The sequence below is a fragment of the Hibiscus syriacus genome, unplaced genomic scaffold, assembly GCF_006381635.1.
Source record: "Hibiscus syriacus cultivar Baekdansim isolate YM2019G1 unplaced genomic scaffold, ASM638163v2 tig00117026_pilon, whole genome shotgun sequence".
Lineage (NCBI taxonomy): Eukaryota > Viridiplantae > Streptophyta > Magnoliopsida > Malvales > Malvaceae > Hibiscus > Hibiscus syriacus.
Window position 1 is genome coordinate 1,168,997 of NW_024063529.1, and position 17,357 is coordinate 1,186,353.

A 17,357-nucleotide genomic window follows, 5' to 3' on the forward strand; every position below is an offset into this window, starting at 1 on the left:
CTCAATTAAACATTACTCTAAACATGTTATCGCTCTTTAAATATTAGACGAAATTATGGAATGGTATGATATAGTAATAGTAACTTGTTACAATTTAATTCTATAAACTCACTTGGTTTGACATTATCATAAAAAAAATATTAAATTGAATGAATTTTTAATTATGAAGAGTTAAATTTATTGAATTCTTTGAATTATGATAAAATTGATATATAAATTTTGCGGATTAAAAGTATTACTATATCAGCCACATTAGACTTCTATTTCATTTTTAACACAGGTGACTTGTTTGTAATAATATTTAATTGAGTGATATGTTTGTAACTTTTAGAAATATAAATGGCCATTTGTCACTAAACATATAATTTATTGACCTAAAGTGTATTTTACCCATAGTTTTATTGCTTCATTTCTACATAAAACGACACCATTTTAGCTGAACTATAAACATCCAAAAGATTCTCTCTCCCCTCACGTACGTAAGAAGTTAGAGCCACATTCTTCTTCTCTTCCTCTGCATATTGCTTAATCCCAACTTGGAAAATTTTGATAATTCTTGCATTTCAGTACATATATGTTCGAGGTTTGACCTTTACGATTCATTTGTTTTTTCCTCTTCTATTTGGAATTTGAGTTTGTTCCATTCTTTCACCTTGGTCCCTCTCGCTAATGCTTTTGCTTCCAATATTCCTTCAGACTTGCAGGTGTACAAGTATATAATTTTGCTGTTATTTGTTAAAAAAGCCACCGAACAGCTTAATTATTATTAAGAAATTGCGAAATAAGCTCCACAGGCTCTATTACGTTTCGTTGGTGATTTAGTATTTTATTTTTCGTTAGGCAATCAGTCTGTCAGTCATTTTATCAAACAGTTCACATGCATTTGCGAGGTGTGAGGCATTAACTTCTTTTTTCTCTGGAGTAGTCTTTATTATCCATAGCTCACCATTCTGTCAATGATTTTACCGAACACGTAGTTTTCATTTGCCACGAAATATGTTCTCTTGTTCTGAATCAAATAATAGATATTAAATCACTGTGATTCCCAGGTTGGGATGGATGAATTGTTGCAGAACCATTTATTTGCAACTCATGCAATTGCTGCTTCAGGTTCTGTGGTCTTTGGCACTGCTGTTACTTATCCTCTTGATACCATAAAATCCCTTATCCAGGTTCCCTTTATTTCACATTAATCTGGTTTTTCACTTCCCTTTTCATGACCCTTTTCTAGTTTAAGGAAAAAATAAATCTATTTATTTATAACATACTTCAAATTTGAGGTGAATAGGTTGGTTCAGCTTCTGGGAAACAAATAAATGCCTCTCAGGTTATAAAACGAGTTCGAGCTTTGTCAGGGTATTCAGGTAAGTTCTTAAGCTTCTCTCTTATTTACTTTCTTTTCTTAAAACATTGATCTTCCACCTTTAAGTAAAAATGTTATTTGGTGAGCAATGGTTTTGCTTGTTTGATGCTATTAGGCAAAAAGAACGGAATGTTGTGTGGTTTTGCTTTTCTGTGTTTAGTTTTTACATCAATTGGTGGTGATGAAATGTTAAAGTTTTATTGGAGACCTTGATCCTTCTTGCCCTCGTTGCATTTTTTTTATAGAAGTTGGAGGTCTCATTAAAAACTCCCTTCGTATTCGTTCACATACTAAGAAGTATGTTAACGAACATTGGAAGGAAGAAAAGAGTACCTCATATTTCATTGAATAAAACACCCATTACATACGATACCACGAAATACCCTCAAACGAGGATAAATGCCCTTACAAGAAACATAATCACCTAAAACTCTCGCCTTCTCGACCACAAAAATCTAGAGGCAACCAACTTATACCTAAAAAAACCTCCATCAAAAGGAAAACATCCCAACAGTTAAGGATATAACATACAAGAAAACAACACCTGAAACCATTAAACCAAAAACATCCGCCTCTGAAGGAAACTCCACAAAATACCAACATGATTCAAAATCAGCTCGATAAGATGTCTTCAATGAACCAAAACCACACTTCCTTCCCTTCAATCAAAGTATCATTGCCACTTAATTCAAAACTCTTTTCTTTTTCTTGCGTTTCTTCACCACACGATTAGTTCTAAATTTCCCAGGGATAGGGGTACCACTGGGGTGTCTTCCATTAATTGAATTGCGTCACTAGATGAACCATGAGAAGTAAAGAGACCCATCATAAGAACATCTTCCGAGGACCTGAGGCTAACTCCATTAGAATCCACAGCCTCCATTGTGTGTAACCCCAATTTAATACTCGAATTCTCATCGCTTTTGACACTCTTTATGAGTGGAACCTCTTCTAATTGGGTACCTTCAATTGCAACATCTTCGACGGGGCAATTTAAACCTGAGGATGACACTGATGATCCTGATAAAGAATTCTCTGATGTATCCCCGAGAGAACAAGTCAGATATGGAGAATCATCGACTTCCTCAGGGGTCCAAGAAGTTGGTTTGAAAGAAGGCTCAACTTCATGCACCATGATTTCATATAAATTAGAGCCGACCTTCAAACTCAACGACTCATCAATTCTCACTTTAGACTCTGTGAGGATTTGAAGTTTTGCACGATCAAAAGATGAAGAAAACTGAGAGCTTTCATCAATTGATATTAGTTCGCCCCACCTAGCCGCAATGTTCTTGAACGTACCCCAATTCCACGCGTGAAACGGAATCCCTTCGCAAACAACCCATACTCGACGACATTGAACCACTAGACTCTCCGACCAAGGTTCAACTCTGGAAAACCACTCTGCAAGATTCTCTGATTGTTCATTCTTAACCCTTCTCAACAAAGCAGAGTCCTCGAATATCATGAGAACTACATTCCCAGCAGCTCTCATTAACGAGAAACCATTGAGGCCTTTGTCTTGCATTTGGCTAGCAAGATCGCCTATTTTGGTATAGTTCTTGCACCACCCCATTAGGCAGTTATCCAAAACTTGAAGTTTAGCTTCGTCGACCGCACTGATTACTGTATGGAGATTGTTACATGTAACATCTTCCCTCTCATGCTTTTGGTGAACCACAGGCAAAGACTTTCTCCAAAAAGAATGTCTTGGGTTGTATATGGCAAAAGAGACTCCAATTTTACTACCATCAATGCGAGCGCCATTCATCTTTGAGATCGCTCTCCTGGCTTCTCCAATCTTTGCAAAGTGAATGAAATCGAACCGAAACCCCTTTTAATTCCTTTTTGTTGGAATGAAGGCGTCAATAACCTGACCGTATGGGCAAAATAACGATCCAAACCGCTTCCAATGGATCTTCTCTGGTAAATTAGCAATGTATAACGTAAAGCAGCCAGTTCTATACCCATTGTTGATTCTTGGATAATCTTTCTTCCACCAGTGATTAAGACCATGGGAATCCTGTGGTAGGATTTCCGCCTCAGAAATCTGCGCAATGGCCTCTTCCACGCTCCTTGCTTCAACCAACGAATCATCCCTATTCTTGTTTGTCACCAACACCATCCTCTCATATTCATCCGTTGCCACTGTACTACTCAGCTTCTTCCTCTCCTCCTCTGATTTCTGCACAGTCCTTGTCTGCTGCCCATGTCTCTGATTTCGTTGCTCTGCTTCAGTCACCTTCGACAGTATAAAATCCACCCGTTTCGCCTTAAAATCTGATTTTTTCAAAAGCTTAACGAGCTCATTTTCCTCTATCTCGGACTGACAACGATTTTTATTCTGACGAGCTGAGGTTTCTGATCGATCCTCTGTTACTGCCACACGATTCTTGGACGTCATTTTTGAATGCAGATTTGAACGAAAAAACCAGATAAGTATAATGCTAGGGAAGATATGCCTCTGTACGTGAAAACCCAGAGCCAGCAACTGCGATCTGGAAATATAAGTTTTTCTCAGGAAGATTTCCGTTGAACGGCAGTGGGTATTCACAGTAGAGTACTTGGGTTTTTGTCACGAGCTTCCGGCGAGCACAGTGGAACGGTTGAAACGAAACTCGAAAGACTGCTGGTGGAAAAGAACGGCGGAGAAAGGCAAGTAGATTTGCTCCGATTGAAGAGGAATCTAACAAAAAGAACCAGGAATAAGGAAACGCTGTGGGTAGACGAAGATCCTTGAGAAAAACGGCGTCAAAAGGAGGTCGGAGTGCGGCGGTGGACGGTGGTCGGAGGACGGCGGACGACAAGCGACAGACGGTGAAAGGCTAACGATGGATGACGGTAGTGAGGGCTGTATAAACGACACTCGTATTTTCTCTCTCCCTCTGCCCCTGGAAATTTGAAAACGCCTTCCCTCGTTGCATTTGAGTACAATAAGAATTAGAAATGAAAGGTAAGGGAAATGAATAAATTCTCTTTGCTGTTTTGAAATAAGATCTTGAATCATTTTCCTGTAATTATATTTGTCAATAGGTCATGTTTGACTAAGTTTTTTATGCCATGAGAGTAAATGGAGGGGGGAAGGTAGAAGGAGAGGAAAAGCTGATGCACAATGGTATTTATCTGTTCTTTTTTATGGAAGAAAATTTACAGAGGAGAATGTATAGCGTCGGAAAAATGGATTTTGTTTCATTGCATGCAATGCTTTTTTCTCCTTGATATTCAAACTAATGGTTGAGTACAATGAAGACAAAGTTGAGATGGCTGAATGGTGTAGCTGTAACTTGTGAAGCACGGGCACAAGGAATCTAAGCTAGTTATGGTTAAAACATTAGAATTGAATGTTCAGAAATTGTTTGCTTTGATGGCTTTGAAAGAAGCAAAATGAATTGTGCTATCGTTTGCTTTGATGCCTTTGTACTAGGCAATAAAGTTACCTTGTGCTAGCATGTCTAGGAGCCCGTATTTGTAATTCAATAGGCAGAAAGAAGATAGATCGTTTGATTGTAGCTCTCTTTCATTTCTTTTCTTCTTCTCCCTTTTTTATGCTTTTTTCTGGAAAAAAATATCAAATAGAAAAGTAGTAAGAGTTTAAGTATTGAAAAAGGAGTGGATGGAGTCTTGGGACAGTCCAAATTGGAAGGATGGACGATTATTTTGTTTTTGGTTGATGCCTTTCAGAGTTTTGAATATTCAACTATACAAACTAAAATTTCCAGTTCCTCTATCCCCATTTCTCTTCATTTGGTCCTTCCTTGCTTTCTCATTTTAGCGTTAATTTTTTTATGGGGAATTTTGTCATGGTAAATATTCTAACTTATAGGCTGAATTTGATTTTTTCTTCGTTTTGAAAAATATAGGTTTGTATAGTGGCTTTGAGTGGTTGGCCTGGGGGAGAATTTTTGGTATGGCAGCTCGCTTTGGAACATATGAAGTTTTGACAGCTTTCTATAAAGGTATTTTTGCCATGTACTTAATATTATTTTAGAAGGCACTTTACCCTGAATGTTGTATTCTTGATGAAACATGCTATATTTTCTCCCTCTATTTGTGTTCTTAAAAAACATGAAAGCCGTATTGTCATATTTATGCCAGTAAAAAAGAGACAACTTAGGAGTGATTATTGATTATTGTCGAGCATCAGTCCGTTATTTCATTAATACTGAGTCTCAAAGTTATTCCATCTGAATTTGGTTCATGATAATACAATGCCAATTAAACAACCTAGGGGGCTTTGTAGGAGTTATTGTTTTGCCTTTAGTATTATCTTCAGAGTGACACTTATCTCAATTCTTTTTGGGTTAGTGTTTTTCGTTTGAGTTTTTCCAAAATCGAACTGGAGTTTTTCCGCTCTATACCTGGCATGGATATTTTTACTTCGCCCCCCCCCCTTTTTTTCTGGTGTCCAATGTGCTTGTTATGTGTAAATACAATGTCTAGTGAAGCGGTTGCATAAACTGATTTTTCAATGTCATCGTCTCTTTATTGTACTTGAAAAGGGGATTCAATTCATTATTTGTATTATAACAAGAATTAAAAATCTGTGATTCTTATTCATTTTATTTATCCATCTTTCCATTTTTTCTTGATGTCTCAAAAATAAGCCTTCTTTCCTTTTTTTCTAAAAGCCTAATACATTCTTTTCTTTAAAGTTTCAAATTTGTGATTGTTTTTATCTTTTGACATTAAAACCTTTGATACATCAATTTTATAATAAATTAAGATTTTAATGTGAGTCAAAGGGGACAAGGATTTTAGAGTGGAGTATATAAGACACCCGATGGTTATAATCTTGCGATCTCATATTCTGATTAGGGGTGAGCGTTCGATCGGATCAAGTCGAAGTCGAGTCAAAAAATTTCAATTTATTCGAGTTGACGAGTCCTATTTTACAACTCGGACTTGATTTGAAATTTTTTCTAGTCGAGTTTATAAAATTCGAGTCGAATCAATTTTCGAGTTTATGTTTAAATTTAATTGTAAATATTTATAATATTATTTGATTCCAATTTAAGTGAGTTTCTATAACCATATATACAATACAAATATATTTCTTCATATTTTTTTCATACATGATATACATATATCATACAAAATCCAAGGACTCGACTCAAACTTGAAAATAAATCCACTAGTTACTAAAAAATTTTGAGTTATTCAAGTTGCATTTTTCAACTCGATTTGAATTTGAAAATTTTTCGAGTCGCGTTTATGAAATTACAACTCGAATTCAATTCGAGTCGAATCGAGTTGAAAATTTTGGTTTTTCGAGTCGGGTCGAATTTTGCTCACCCCTAATTCTGATATCTGTAGTAGCTTAAATGACGTGTTCACTATAAGTGATATCTCCATTCCCAGTAACTTCCTCCTCTTAAATTGAAGATTCGCATGTTAATGGCATAACATAAGGGTATAATTATAAATAGTTTTTTTTTCATTACATCCACAAAATTTACTGCATTATGTTATGATATGGTTGTTCCGCAGATGGTCGAGAAGACAATTTTGTGTATGTCTCAGAGGCCCTTATGGCAGGGTTGGCAGCTGGGGCCGTGGAGTCGCTAACAAGCTCACCATTTGAACTTATTAAACTCCGTGCACAGGTTACCTGTGCCTCTCGCATTTCAAGAGCAACACCAGTAACAGAGAATAAAGCTGTTATGCCAGCAATTTCCAGATTATTACGTGGATATACTCCAGATATGAAGGCATTGAACAATGCTGTAGGTATGCTGTCCATCTTAAACAAGAAGCACCCTAATATAGTTGGTGCCTTACAAGAGTACCCTTGGATGATGAGTGGGTCTGGGAGGCCACCATCGGTTTACGATGTCCGGAGACCATCTGAAATAATTTCTTTGGAAGGAGGGGGTGCATTGTGGAGAGGCCTTCGTTCAGGAGTTGCTCGAGACTCTGTATTTGGTGGCATATTCTTCTCTACTTGGGAATGTTTGCACCAAATTATGCTTAATTGGAAGGCGGCTGGGATGGATCCGCCACCCAGGTGCTTTTTTTAGCCTTGTACTTTTCATTTGGTGCATAGAGTTTACATATTGAAAGTTTTTAGTTGATTATATATGCATGCAAATTGTTTAGGTTTATTATGTGCAACTTCTAGTCATTGTTCTAACTTATGCTACTCAAGCTCGAGTTTGAGTTTTGGATACTGGCATGCGTCTGACATGGGTTTAGCATAATGTTTTTTAGTCATTGAATTCTTTAGTTGATTATACATGCATGCAAATTGTCTAGTTTATTATATGCAAATTCTAGTCATTGTTCTAACCTATGCTACTCAAACTTCTAGTCATATTGGACAGGCAGTCCCAATAGGTAAAGATACAATTTTTTTATACTTTTAAAACAAAGAGTATTTAAACATAATGTTTTTAGGCCATCTAAGGTTTAGCATTTTGTAACCTTTTAGTGGGAGCCAGTCCTATATTCCCCGTGTAATATATGTTGTTAAGTTTGAAGACTATCTCTGGTTTCTATGATAATTAATACAATCAGAAGATACTGTGACAGTTTTCCTTGTTTGAAGTCTCACAAGTTTGGCTGTATGTTTGACCGTTCAACTTTGCCATGGTTGTATAAGGCACACATGAAATAAAAAATTTAGATGAATTCCATTACATGGAATTATGTGAAATTATATGCGATCAATGCCTGAACTTAGTAGGATTTTAATTTTAGATACTAGTTCATGTGGCTAAAATTTGAAATCCTTTTGTTTTCTTCCCTCAGGTATGATGAAGAAATCGGTCCACTATCCCCTTTAGCTGTTAGTCTTGCGGCAGGGTTTTCAGGTTCTGTTGCTGCCGCCGCATCTCACGGTTTTGATACAGCCAAAAGTCGATCACAATGTACAGTGTTGCCCAAGGTATTTCTTCTCTTTGGCGCCACTGTCTTTCATGACCTTAGCATATCGACTTTGCTCGTCCAATTTAACTTTGCCATCAGCTTTTGAGGTAATCAGTTAGTATGCCTTATGCCAATTGCCTTCATTTAGCCGCTTATTTCCATGCAGTTCATTTCAATGGAAAGAAAGCTTCTTAAGTGGAAAACACCGGGGAAAAGATTCGAGAAACTCACCGGTATCCACCCTGCAGACAGAAATCTCTTGTTCCATGGCATTTGGTTACGGATGGGTCGTAGCGGGATTGCATCGTTCGCAATCGTGGGAAGTTATTACTTTTCCATTACTTACCTTGTTCCGGGTAATTGATTCTCAAGAGCTTTGGCATCAGTAAATTGTGGTTTGCAGATAGTTTCTCAAACCTATGTTACCCAAACTCTTTTTGTTTTCTCTAAGGACCCGTGTTCGACAAGTCTGATACAGTATGTTCAATCTTTTCGTTTTTCTTTTTTTACCCATGTATTTGATCGATCATGTCCGTATGTAATCCGAATACATGCGTTAAGTACAGATACTTCAAGAAAAATGAAGAGTTCGATATGATAAAGAGATGAACGGCACAGAAGCTAATAGCTATGTGTAACAAAAGCTGGCTTTTATATTTCACTTCTGCAAACTAGTTAAATTGATCGTGAGGTGCAGCTGAATATGATAATTCATGCATCTATTTTGTGTGCTTTTTATATTTTTTATGGGTGTTTCGCATAACACATTTTTATATTTCTTTTCTTCTAATGATTATTCATGTAAGGGTAAAATAATAATTCTGGTAGAGTTAAACCATTATTATAACCGCTCCTGGAATCTTACCTCCAAGGAGGCAGGGTTCGATTCTCATGAGCTACATTCTTGTAATTTTAGTTTGATTTTCCCCGTTAAAACGGTGATATATGTCATCGTTTCATTGATAGAAGAAATCTTTAAAAAATTATCACTGTGATATTGATTATAGAGAAAATGACGTAATAATTTAAATATATATTAAAATATATCGTATTTAGCATCAATCTAGGTAAATTATATGTTTACGGTCTTTTTGTTTCAAAATTTTAATATTACATTTTGGTCACTCACTATAAAAAAATAAATTAATAATGATGTTTGTGTCTCACAATAAAGTAGGTGATGCTACTTTATCATTGGATTTTTTTAATGCCACGTCAACAATTTTATTAATTTTTTAATAATAGAACCAAAAAGAAACGTTAAGCTTATTTTGAAAAATATAATAATTGGATAATTGAAACAAAACAAAAATGATAATTGAAGTATTAAACAATAATTTACCTTGAGAAATTTAAGAGGAATCAAAACAGAAATAAAATGTAATTTTAAATATAATTTGAAAAAATAATTAGATGATCAAACAACTAATAAAATAATAGATGACAGACTAAATAAGTGGTTTACCTTAAATTTTATCATCCTATGAATAGATTAGAGTAATAATTTTACATGGTTAGCCAAACCTAAATAAAACTTTTTATCTGTAGTTTGTACCGACTCAAGTATCAGCCGAGAGGAAATTCATTAATAATAAGACCAGGTTCAGACCAAACCCAAATTTTATCAACCGAGTGTTTCAATTCTACACAGAATTGTTTTAATTTCTTCTCCATTTGCAGTTCAGATCCCCATTTCCAGTTTTCACTACCATGGTACGACATGGAACCATCGGATTCGGCAACCCTATGCATGTTCCGGGCCATCTATCGGAGAATTAGCCACGCCATTGATCAAAAGAACAGCATCTGAATGTCTCACAGCCGTGCATTAGGTTCTATAGTCCCCGGAGAAGCAAAGTTTTGTTTGCTTTCCCCCCCCTCTGGAGGTCAAAACCTGGGTTTTCGCTTGAGAACTAAGGTAAGACAATGACTGCAACCATGAAACAAAAGCCGGCTTGCGAGTGACGTCATCCGATTCAGCAATTTTAGCATATAACTCGTTAAGAACCATGATCTGACCTGTTTTTGGTAGTTGGATAATAAGCTGTGCCAACTTCATTACAGCTGGTAATACCTACACAAATGAGTAAAATTTAATACCATTTAGCATGTCAATGCCCAGAGGCTCAGTTGTAATTGTTAGATATAAAGGTATGTTTCAGACACAAATATGTTAAGCTTTCCAAGCTTATATATATATATATATATATAGGTGTATCAGGCATACGAGCATGCATGCTACATGGGGTATGTTCAACTTTTTCCAAGTTATTTCATGCATTTGGAAGGTGCTTGGTGTATCATATCCCAGTACCCGTGTTGGAAGATCATTTCTTTTTACATATGTCGCCGTAGATGGCGGACACAATTTCTTAAAGAAAAATAGAGTAGGACAATACAGATTTTAATTAGACAAAAAGAACTGTGAAAAAAGTATTAACCTGTATATCGACAAGGGAAGTAAGTCGCAAAAGCAGCTCGAGGATTTTTTTTACAAGGTTCCGGCCCTCCTTGCCAGTTTTTCCAGTCATCGTACTTTAAAGTGGTCAAATCACCTAAGATGTTATTAGCTTTATCAACAAGACAGTGAATGCAATAATATGTTGTCGGGCTACCAGCGGGAAGATGTCGAACCAAGGCTGCAACTCCGGAATCCATGCCCTCGAAAGGAGTAATGCCAGGATATCCCTATATTTATAACAATGAAGAAGAATAGTTTAGCCCCACAAGTTTGATACCATGTTTCGGTATTTTTACTGTCGGTTTCAATAAGTTTTATGTACCCCTAGAGATCTTTGCATGTAATAAAAAACAAGTTGCTCCTTCAGCGACACTAGTTGATCATCAGGTTCTTTTCCTGAAGCCATGAATGCTACAAACATCAAATGTGAGGCTCGAGCTACTTTTTCGTTCGGATGTTCCATGTATCTATTCACCATTGTTATCAGGAACCAAAGTTTATACAGTTCAATACGAATCCTAAGCTTGTAAAAGTACTCATGTATTTTAGGATACAGAAACATAGATGGAACGACCACCCTCCTAAACACGAGAGCAGGCACCAGTTCAATGCAAGTAGGAATAACTCGCATAAAACAAAACACGAGCGGTTTGTACCTCATCCTTGGACCATTCATACTCCATTTTCTGCTTGGAGGAAAAGTCTACAAGATGAAATTCAAATCGATGTAAAACTAACAGTTTGTAGCACAACAACGTGAAAAACATCTGAGAACTTTAAACTGTTGCAGAATTACTTGAACTTAGTAGCATAACCCTCTATTGAAATGGTACTTAAACATTGGCTTCTCATGAACAAAAAGAAAATACCTTGCCAAGTGTCGAGTCAACGTAGGTGGGCATGGATTCCACAAAAGAGATGCAGGCAGACTCGTTTTCCTGAACACATGCAACAGCTCTTCAAATTGTATCCATGTATTCCGGAAAACGTATACGTCAGAAATATTCTAAGCAAGAGAAAGAAACTAATATCTGGACTGAATGGCCCCTCTGCGCCTCTTGAGAGAAGTTTGAATTTAATCTCTGCTTTGTTACGGCCAAAGCAAAAACCGCAACCATAAGAAAAGCAGATTCCGCAATTTTCTCCAAATTAACTAGTAGGCATTGTTTATTTCATTAAGCAACAGAGCAACCTGTCAGTGACCAAAGTAAACATCCCGACAGTAGTCCCATATAAGACTCTCCACGAAAGTTTTGCTCTCCTCATCTGCAGAGACATACTGGTTGCAGAAAACACCAGTTATGACGCCTGCTTCCTTAAAAAGAATGCCGTCTAGATGTCTTTTAATCTTGTTGATCCCAAATTCAGACCCACTACTATGGATAAACTGAAGAATCTGCATATATAATTGCCTTAGGGGAAAGATTTCCCTTAACAATGCTGATGCAAGGCACAGAAGCACAGGGGCAGAGAATGACACTGCACCACTTCGAGCCAAGGCTAATGATAAATATTGTCGAAGAAGACTATTTGCAGGATCATCATCTGAGTTTATAGATCTTTAGTTTTAGAAATAAACTGTTGTGCTACAAAGACTATCCGACTTTCTGCAGAAATCCATAGTACGGAAACAAACTCTAGCCCTTGGCCGTTGGCTGTATTTCTACTAGCTCTCAATACTCCAGCCGCAACCATAACGAGAGCAAATGGAACATAGCTCACCTCCGAAGTCCCCAAAGTCCCTGTGAAAAGGCTTCAATTTTGTTAAGGGAACGTGATTTTATGTAACCAGAAACAACCCATTCAACCAAATGCAAGATCATTAGAGCAGTAGGAAAAGTACTACGAGGCCCATCTTCTTTTCCCCAAATTCCCAACAAATAATCCAATACTCTAACAAGAAGCACATCCACAGAAGAATATAATGCATATCCGAGCCCAGCCAGCACATCCAGGATAATTTCTTCTCCTAATCTAACCAACTGGAAATCTTCTTCCAACAGCCTACAAAGCAACTCCAAACACGCTATTTTTGAATTTTCAGACACAGAAGGTATAAATGAAATGGCCCCTAAAACAAGAATACCTTCAGCAAGAAAAGAAGGGCTTTTTTTGAACCATATTCAGTAGCAAATATACTAGAAATGACACCCACAGCTGAATCAATGAGCGCACAAGATGGCCGGACAGACTTCCTGACCCAAATATAAAGAAGCCCGAGCAAGATAGGGTACAATTCAGAAGGAAGATCAAAACTTCGGGATGAAAGTACAGATAGAAGAAGCTTGGCTTGAGGATCGGCAACATGGAGCGAAGCTTGCGAGTTAAGGAGAGCTTTCAATGATTGGAGGATATGGGGATGAAATGTTTGGTTCTGAAGTTAATCTCTGAGCTCAGACCAGGCTTGAATGATGAAACGGGCAGATGAAGAAGGCGACAACGAAGAATGTCTGGAGCCAGTTTGGTTAATGCCACCAACATTAGTTCTCAACCATTGTTCAAGAAAAAGGGTATTACTTTGTCTTGACATTTTATCAAATACTCATCCCCAAACTGCAAAAACATAAACAGCAATACAATTAGGGTTCAAAAGGACAATCTCAACATCATTTCTCCAATTAATAGCTTTAATAATGATTAAAAACATACAACTAAATCTCTATTACGAATCTAAAATTCCAAAATAACTAAGCCAACGCAAGTCAACGAACAATCGAGTGCAATTATTTTGATCAAATTTTCAAGCTGTAATTCGAAATTCAAATTTGTCTTGCTATTTTTTCAACTATTCATTCCCAAACTGCAAATACAACTAGAGTTCAAAAGTTCAACCTCAACATCATTTCTTCAATCAACATGATTTAAAATTGATTACAAACCTAGTTTTTGATCTTCATTACCAATGAAAATTTCCAAAACTGGTTAACCAACATGAGTAAGTACAAAATTTAGCTCTGGGAAGTAAAAAAAATTGATCATATTTTCAAGCAGTAATTGGAAACCCAGTTTCAAAGTTCAATTGCCTGAGAATCAGCTAAAACCCCAAAGAAAGTATCTAAGTGAAAATGAGTTTCTGATTACTTACAGTGAGCTTGAGAATGGGAATGTTCAAATTATTGGATAAGCAAACTATCGATGCAAATAGCTCCTCTTTTGCTTTCCCAAGGTGTTCAAATACTTCAAATTCTTCTAAAAAAATAATCAAAATCAAGAGCCAAGAAAACGTAGATTCAACGCTCAGCTGTGTTTATATTCCTGCTCTTAATTAATTTCATAGCTTTATAGGACCCTATTTTATATACAGTACGTTGCGGTGCTCTTCTCCTCCAATAATCCTAGAAAATCAGATTTGAAATGGTCTAATTAGAAATTTGGTTCTTTTCTTTTAATGTCTTATAATTTAGTTCTTATATTTTAAGAAAACCAAACCATTTGAAATTAAACTATTAATTTTTGCTACTTCCTTACATATTAATGGTTAAACTAGTAATTGTTTCTATTTTTATCCAAAAAAATTGTTAATTAAATCCAGTGATAAAGAAATTTAATAAATAATTATAAAAAAACATTTTATGAATTGCTCGTCCAGCTCAGTTGGTAGAGCACAAGGCTTTTAACCTTGTGGTCGTGGGATCGAGTCCCACGGTAGGCAATTCATAATGCTGGAGGTCTCTCACGGAAACTGCTCTCAACCTGGCGTTGGGGCAGCCTACTATCATACCTCCCCTTACCCCATTACATATGGGAATAGGATCAGCTAAAATAGCTAAAAAAATTATATAAAAAAATATTAACGTATTTATATATTATATATAACTTATTTGACGACTTACATATCTAAACATATATCTGAAATTAAATTTCTTTCTGAATTCGAATAACATTATTGAGTACAACTACTTTTTCCTACTCAATTAGCGGGGACAAAATACGTAATTTTCCCATTTGAGAACAAAATTTCAATTTAGAAGCATCTGGATTTTAAAAAATATATATATAACCATCAACAGTAAAACACCGTCAACATGAGATCCAATTATCTTGATCCAAATAATCTAGGGTAAATTACTCCTGTTAGTCACTAAAATTTAAGTTTTATATTGATTTTAATATTTGATTTTAAAACACTTCAATGTAAGCTTTAAAATTTCATTTTAGGTTTAATTATAGGACAACGAGACATTAAATCCTTAATAGTGCGATGAAAAGGTCATTTTTCTCATTTTTATGGTAGAAAATCGTTAATTTCTCGGATTATCATTGTCGATCAATCGTTGTTCATCACTAATCATTATTCACGACAATATTAATATCAAAATATTTATATTTTCTTCATATTTCTTTTTAGAATAGATTGTTTTTACAAAACTTTCTCAAAATCTATAAAAATTCATCTAAATGTTTAATCTATTCTAACAGTTGAGTAATGAAGTTAATTTTGAGATATATTATTCGTCTTCTCAAAAGAATGTTTATCATCATTCAGATTTTCAAACAGACACTCTAAATCCTTACATTCTCTTAGCCCTTAAAAATGATTTTTCATTTAATTTTGTGAGTTTTAAAAGATTTAAAAAAATAGATTGATAAAATAATATAGAACAATGATAATAATTTATTGATATTTACATTGACGGTAAAAAATGTTGAGAATGATGGTTTTAGATAAAATAAGTAAAAAAATTAAATTTTAAAAAATTTAGACATTTTTACCCAAAAATCACTCAAATATTATAATATTTTTTGTCAAATACCATTTTTCCAAATTTCATCGATCCAGAACCCTTTATAATAAGGTGCATTATGTGAAATGTGCCTTTACTTAGGTGGACAAAGACGCGTTTCCTGAAGCGTGCCTTTCAGGAGAAATGTTGACATGTCATCACATGAAAATCCGCGTTTCAAGGAACATTTCTTCCAGTGTTTTCTTGCCATGTCAAATTTCCTAAAAGTATTTTTAAAAAAATATGCTTCAAAAAATTAAAAATTAAAATTATAGAGATTAACATCATAATTTAATACATATTAATTACATGATTTGAAGAGCTTAATGGGGTTGGTTTATATAGACATATTGAAGTGTTTAGGTTATGTTTCTTGACAATGTGGTATAAAAGTTAAAAGGTATATTCTTTAATTTTTTATCTCTATATCTAATGAATCTACTTATACACTATTGTTAAATTAAATTAGGTTAATATTTATTATTAATGTTTATATTAATTAAGATTAGATATTTTTTATATGTATTAGATACTATTGTCAATCCATCTATTTTAGAAATATCAAGTTTGCTTCTAAAATTACAAATAAGTTAGATCACACTTACATAATCTCAGTATGGGTCAACATGATTGCACAGTTATGATAGTCTTGTGTAGGATCAAACCATAGATGAATTTTTATTTTCCTCTCATCTTAAATTATATAAATCTCACATCAAGCAATATTTTTTCTTCATATTTTTATATTAGATTCAACTTAAATTATATATCTAATTAATCATAATCAATAAATAATACATTTATATGTCAATGAAATATTTTTAATTTGTGTTAAATAATTTTTGTGAACTCATAATTAAAAAATAAGTATTTAAATATATTAACGTATAAAAATATCTAATCTTAATTAATAAACCTTAATAATAAATATTAACCTAATGTAATTTAACAATAGTGTATAAGTAGAATCATTAGGTATAGAGATAAAAAAATTAAGTAATACACCTTTTAAATTACAATATTAGTTTCTATAGTTTTTGTAACCCCTCAGACCCGGTCTGTAAGTTAGACCCAAACCTAAGTGGTCACCTATCTCAATCAGAGATTTTTTTTAAACAACTTATAATACATTATATATAATGCATAACAAAATATAAATAATACAGATATATCCAAAACGATAGCAAATACATGTCACCAAACACAACTGAAAAATATATAGATATATACGTTCGTACAAATTAAGTAGTTGATCCCCCTGATGCCAAATCTGCTAGCTTACGGTCTGCTGCTATCTGAAAAAGGTAAAAACTATAGAATGAGCTAAAAAGCCCAGTGTGCTTCAAACAGTGTATAAAAACATACTAATAAAATATTTCAGTAAAATCATTTCATCAAACATGTTTGTTTTATTTAAAATATGAACACTACCCCCATCCGTCACGAAGAAAATGTGTAGGTTCCCCATAACCATACACCCCGTCACGTCCAGTAAGGCCCTAAGCACAAAGCCGAGGAGCCTGCAAGTATTCTTCCTCCAACAATATTTTCCCCAATGTCAGTAATAAACAAGTATGTATTCAAGTAAATTTGGTGAATAATTCATGCTTAAAAAAACATATACCGAAATACAGAAATCAGATATCAGGAAATCAATATTCAGGAATCAAGTATCATGTATCATGTCATAAGAGTATTATGAATTATCACCAATCTAAAACAATTCAAATAATATTTTTAAAACAATAAAATAACACTGTCATGAAACACACCTGTAACAGTCTGAGAAATCAGATAGGGAAGCCTATTATTGGGTTTGTCGATCACGCTCTGCGGCGGCGCTAGATCCTACGAATTGAAAAATCCATATTGGAATCCTAATATAAATAATCTTTATTTAAATAATATACAGAAACCTACGGGTAATTCTTGTAGTACGCGATTC

General features: G+C 34.8%; 2 protein-coding genes and 1 non-coding gene across 4 annotated transcripts; 2 read left to right on the forward strand and 1 right to left on the reverse strand.

Moving 5' to 3' along the window:
- The first annotated feature begins 511 nt into the window (after positions 1–511).
- LOC120196088 (mitochondrial arginine transporter BAC2-like) lies at positions 512–8,888 on the forward strand. The gene is made up of 7 exons (XM_039197970.1): positions 512–704; positions 1,050–1,172; positions 1,289–1,364; positions 5,224–5,319; positions 6,851–7,367; positions 8,111–8,246; positions 8,394–8,888. The coding sequence occupies exons 2-7, from the start codon at positions 1,056–1,058 to the stop codon at positions 8,589–8,591; spliced, it is 1,140 nt and encodes a 379-aa protein (XP_039053901.1). The 5' UTR covers positions 512–704; positions 1,050–1,055; the 3' UTR covers positions 8,592–8,888.
- Positions 8,889–9,784: 896 nt separating this feature from the next.
- Positions 9,785–13,945, reverse strand: LOC120196086. Of its 2 annotated transcripts, XM_039197967.1 has the most exons (8): positions 13,774–13,945; positions 11,558–13,241; positions 11,345–11,391; positions 11,243–11,269; positions 11,011–11,155; positions 10,669–10,915; positions 10,247–10,301; positions 9,785–10,157 (listed from the first exon to the last, which is right to left on the reverse strand). In XM_039197967.1, exons 2-8 carry the CDS (start codon positions 11,588–11,590, stop codon positions 10,115–10,117), a joined length of 597 nt encoding a protein of 198 aa, XP_039053898.1. In that variant the 5' UTR covers positions 11,591–13,241; positions 13,774–13,945; the 3' UTR covers positions 9,785–10,114. The 2 variants fall into 2 exon arrangements, with proteins under 2 accessions (XP_039053898.1, XP_039053899.1); XM_039197968.1 differs by lacking the exon at positions 11,243–11,269.
- Positions 13,946–14,267: 322 nt separating this feature from the next.
- On the forward strand, positions 14,268–14,340 carry TRNAK-UUU. Its single transcript has one exon. It is a non-coding gene; the product is annotated as a tRNA-Lys (tRNA).
- Positions 14,341–17,357: the final 3,017 nt, after the last annotated feature.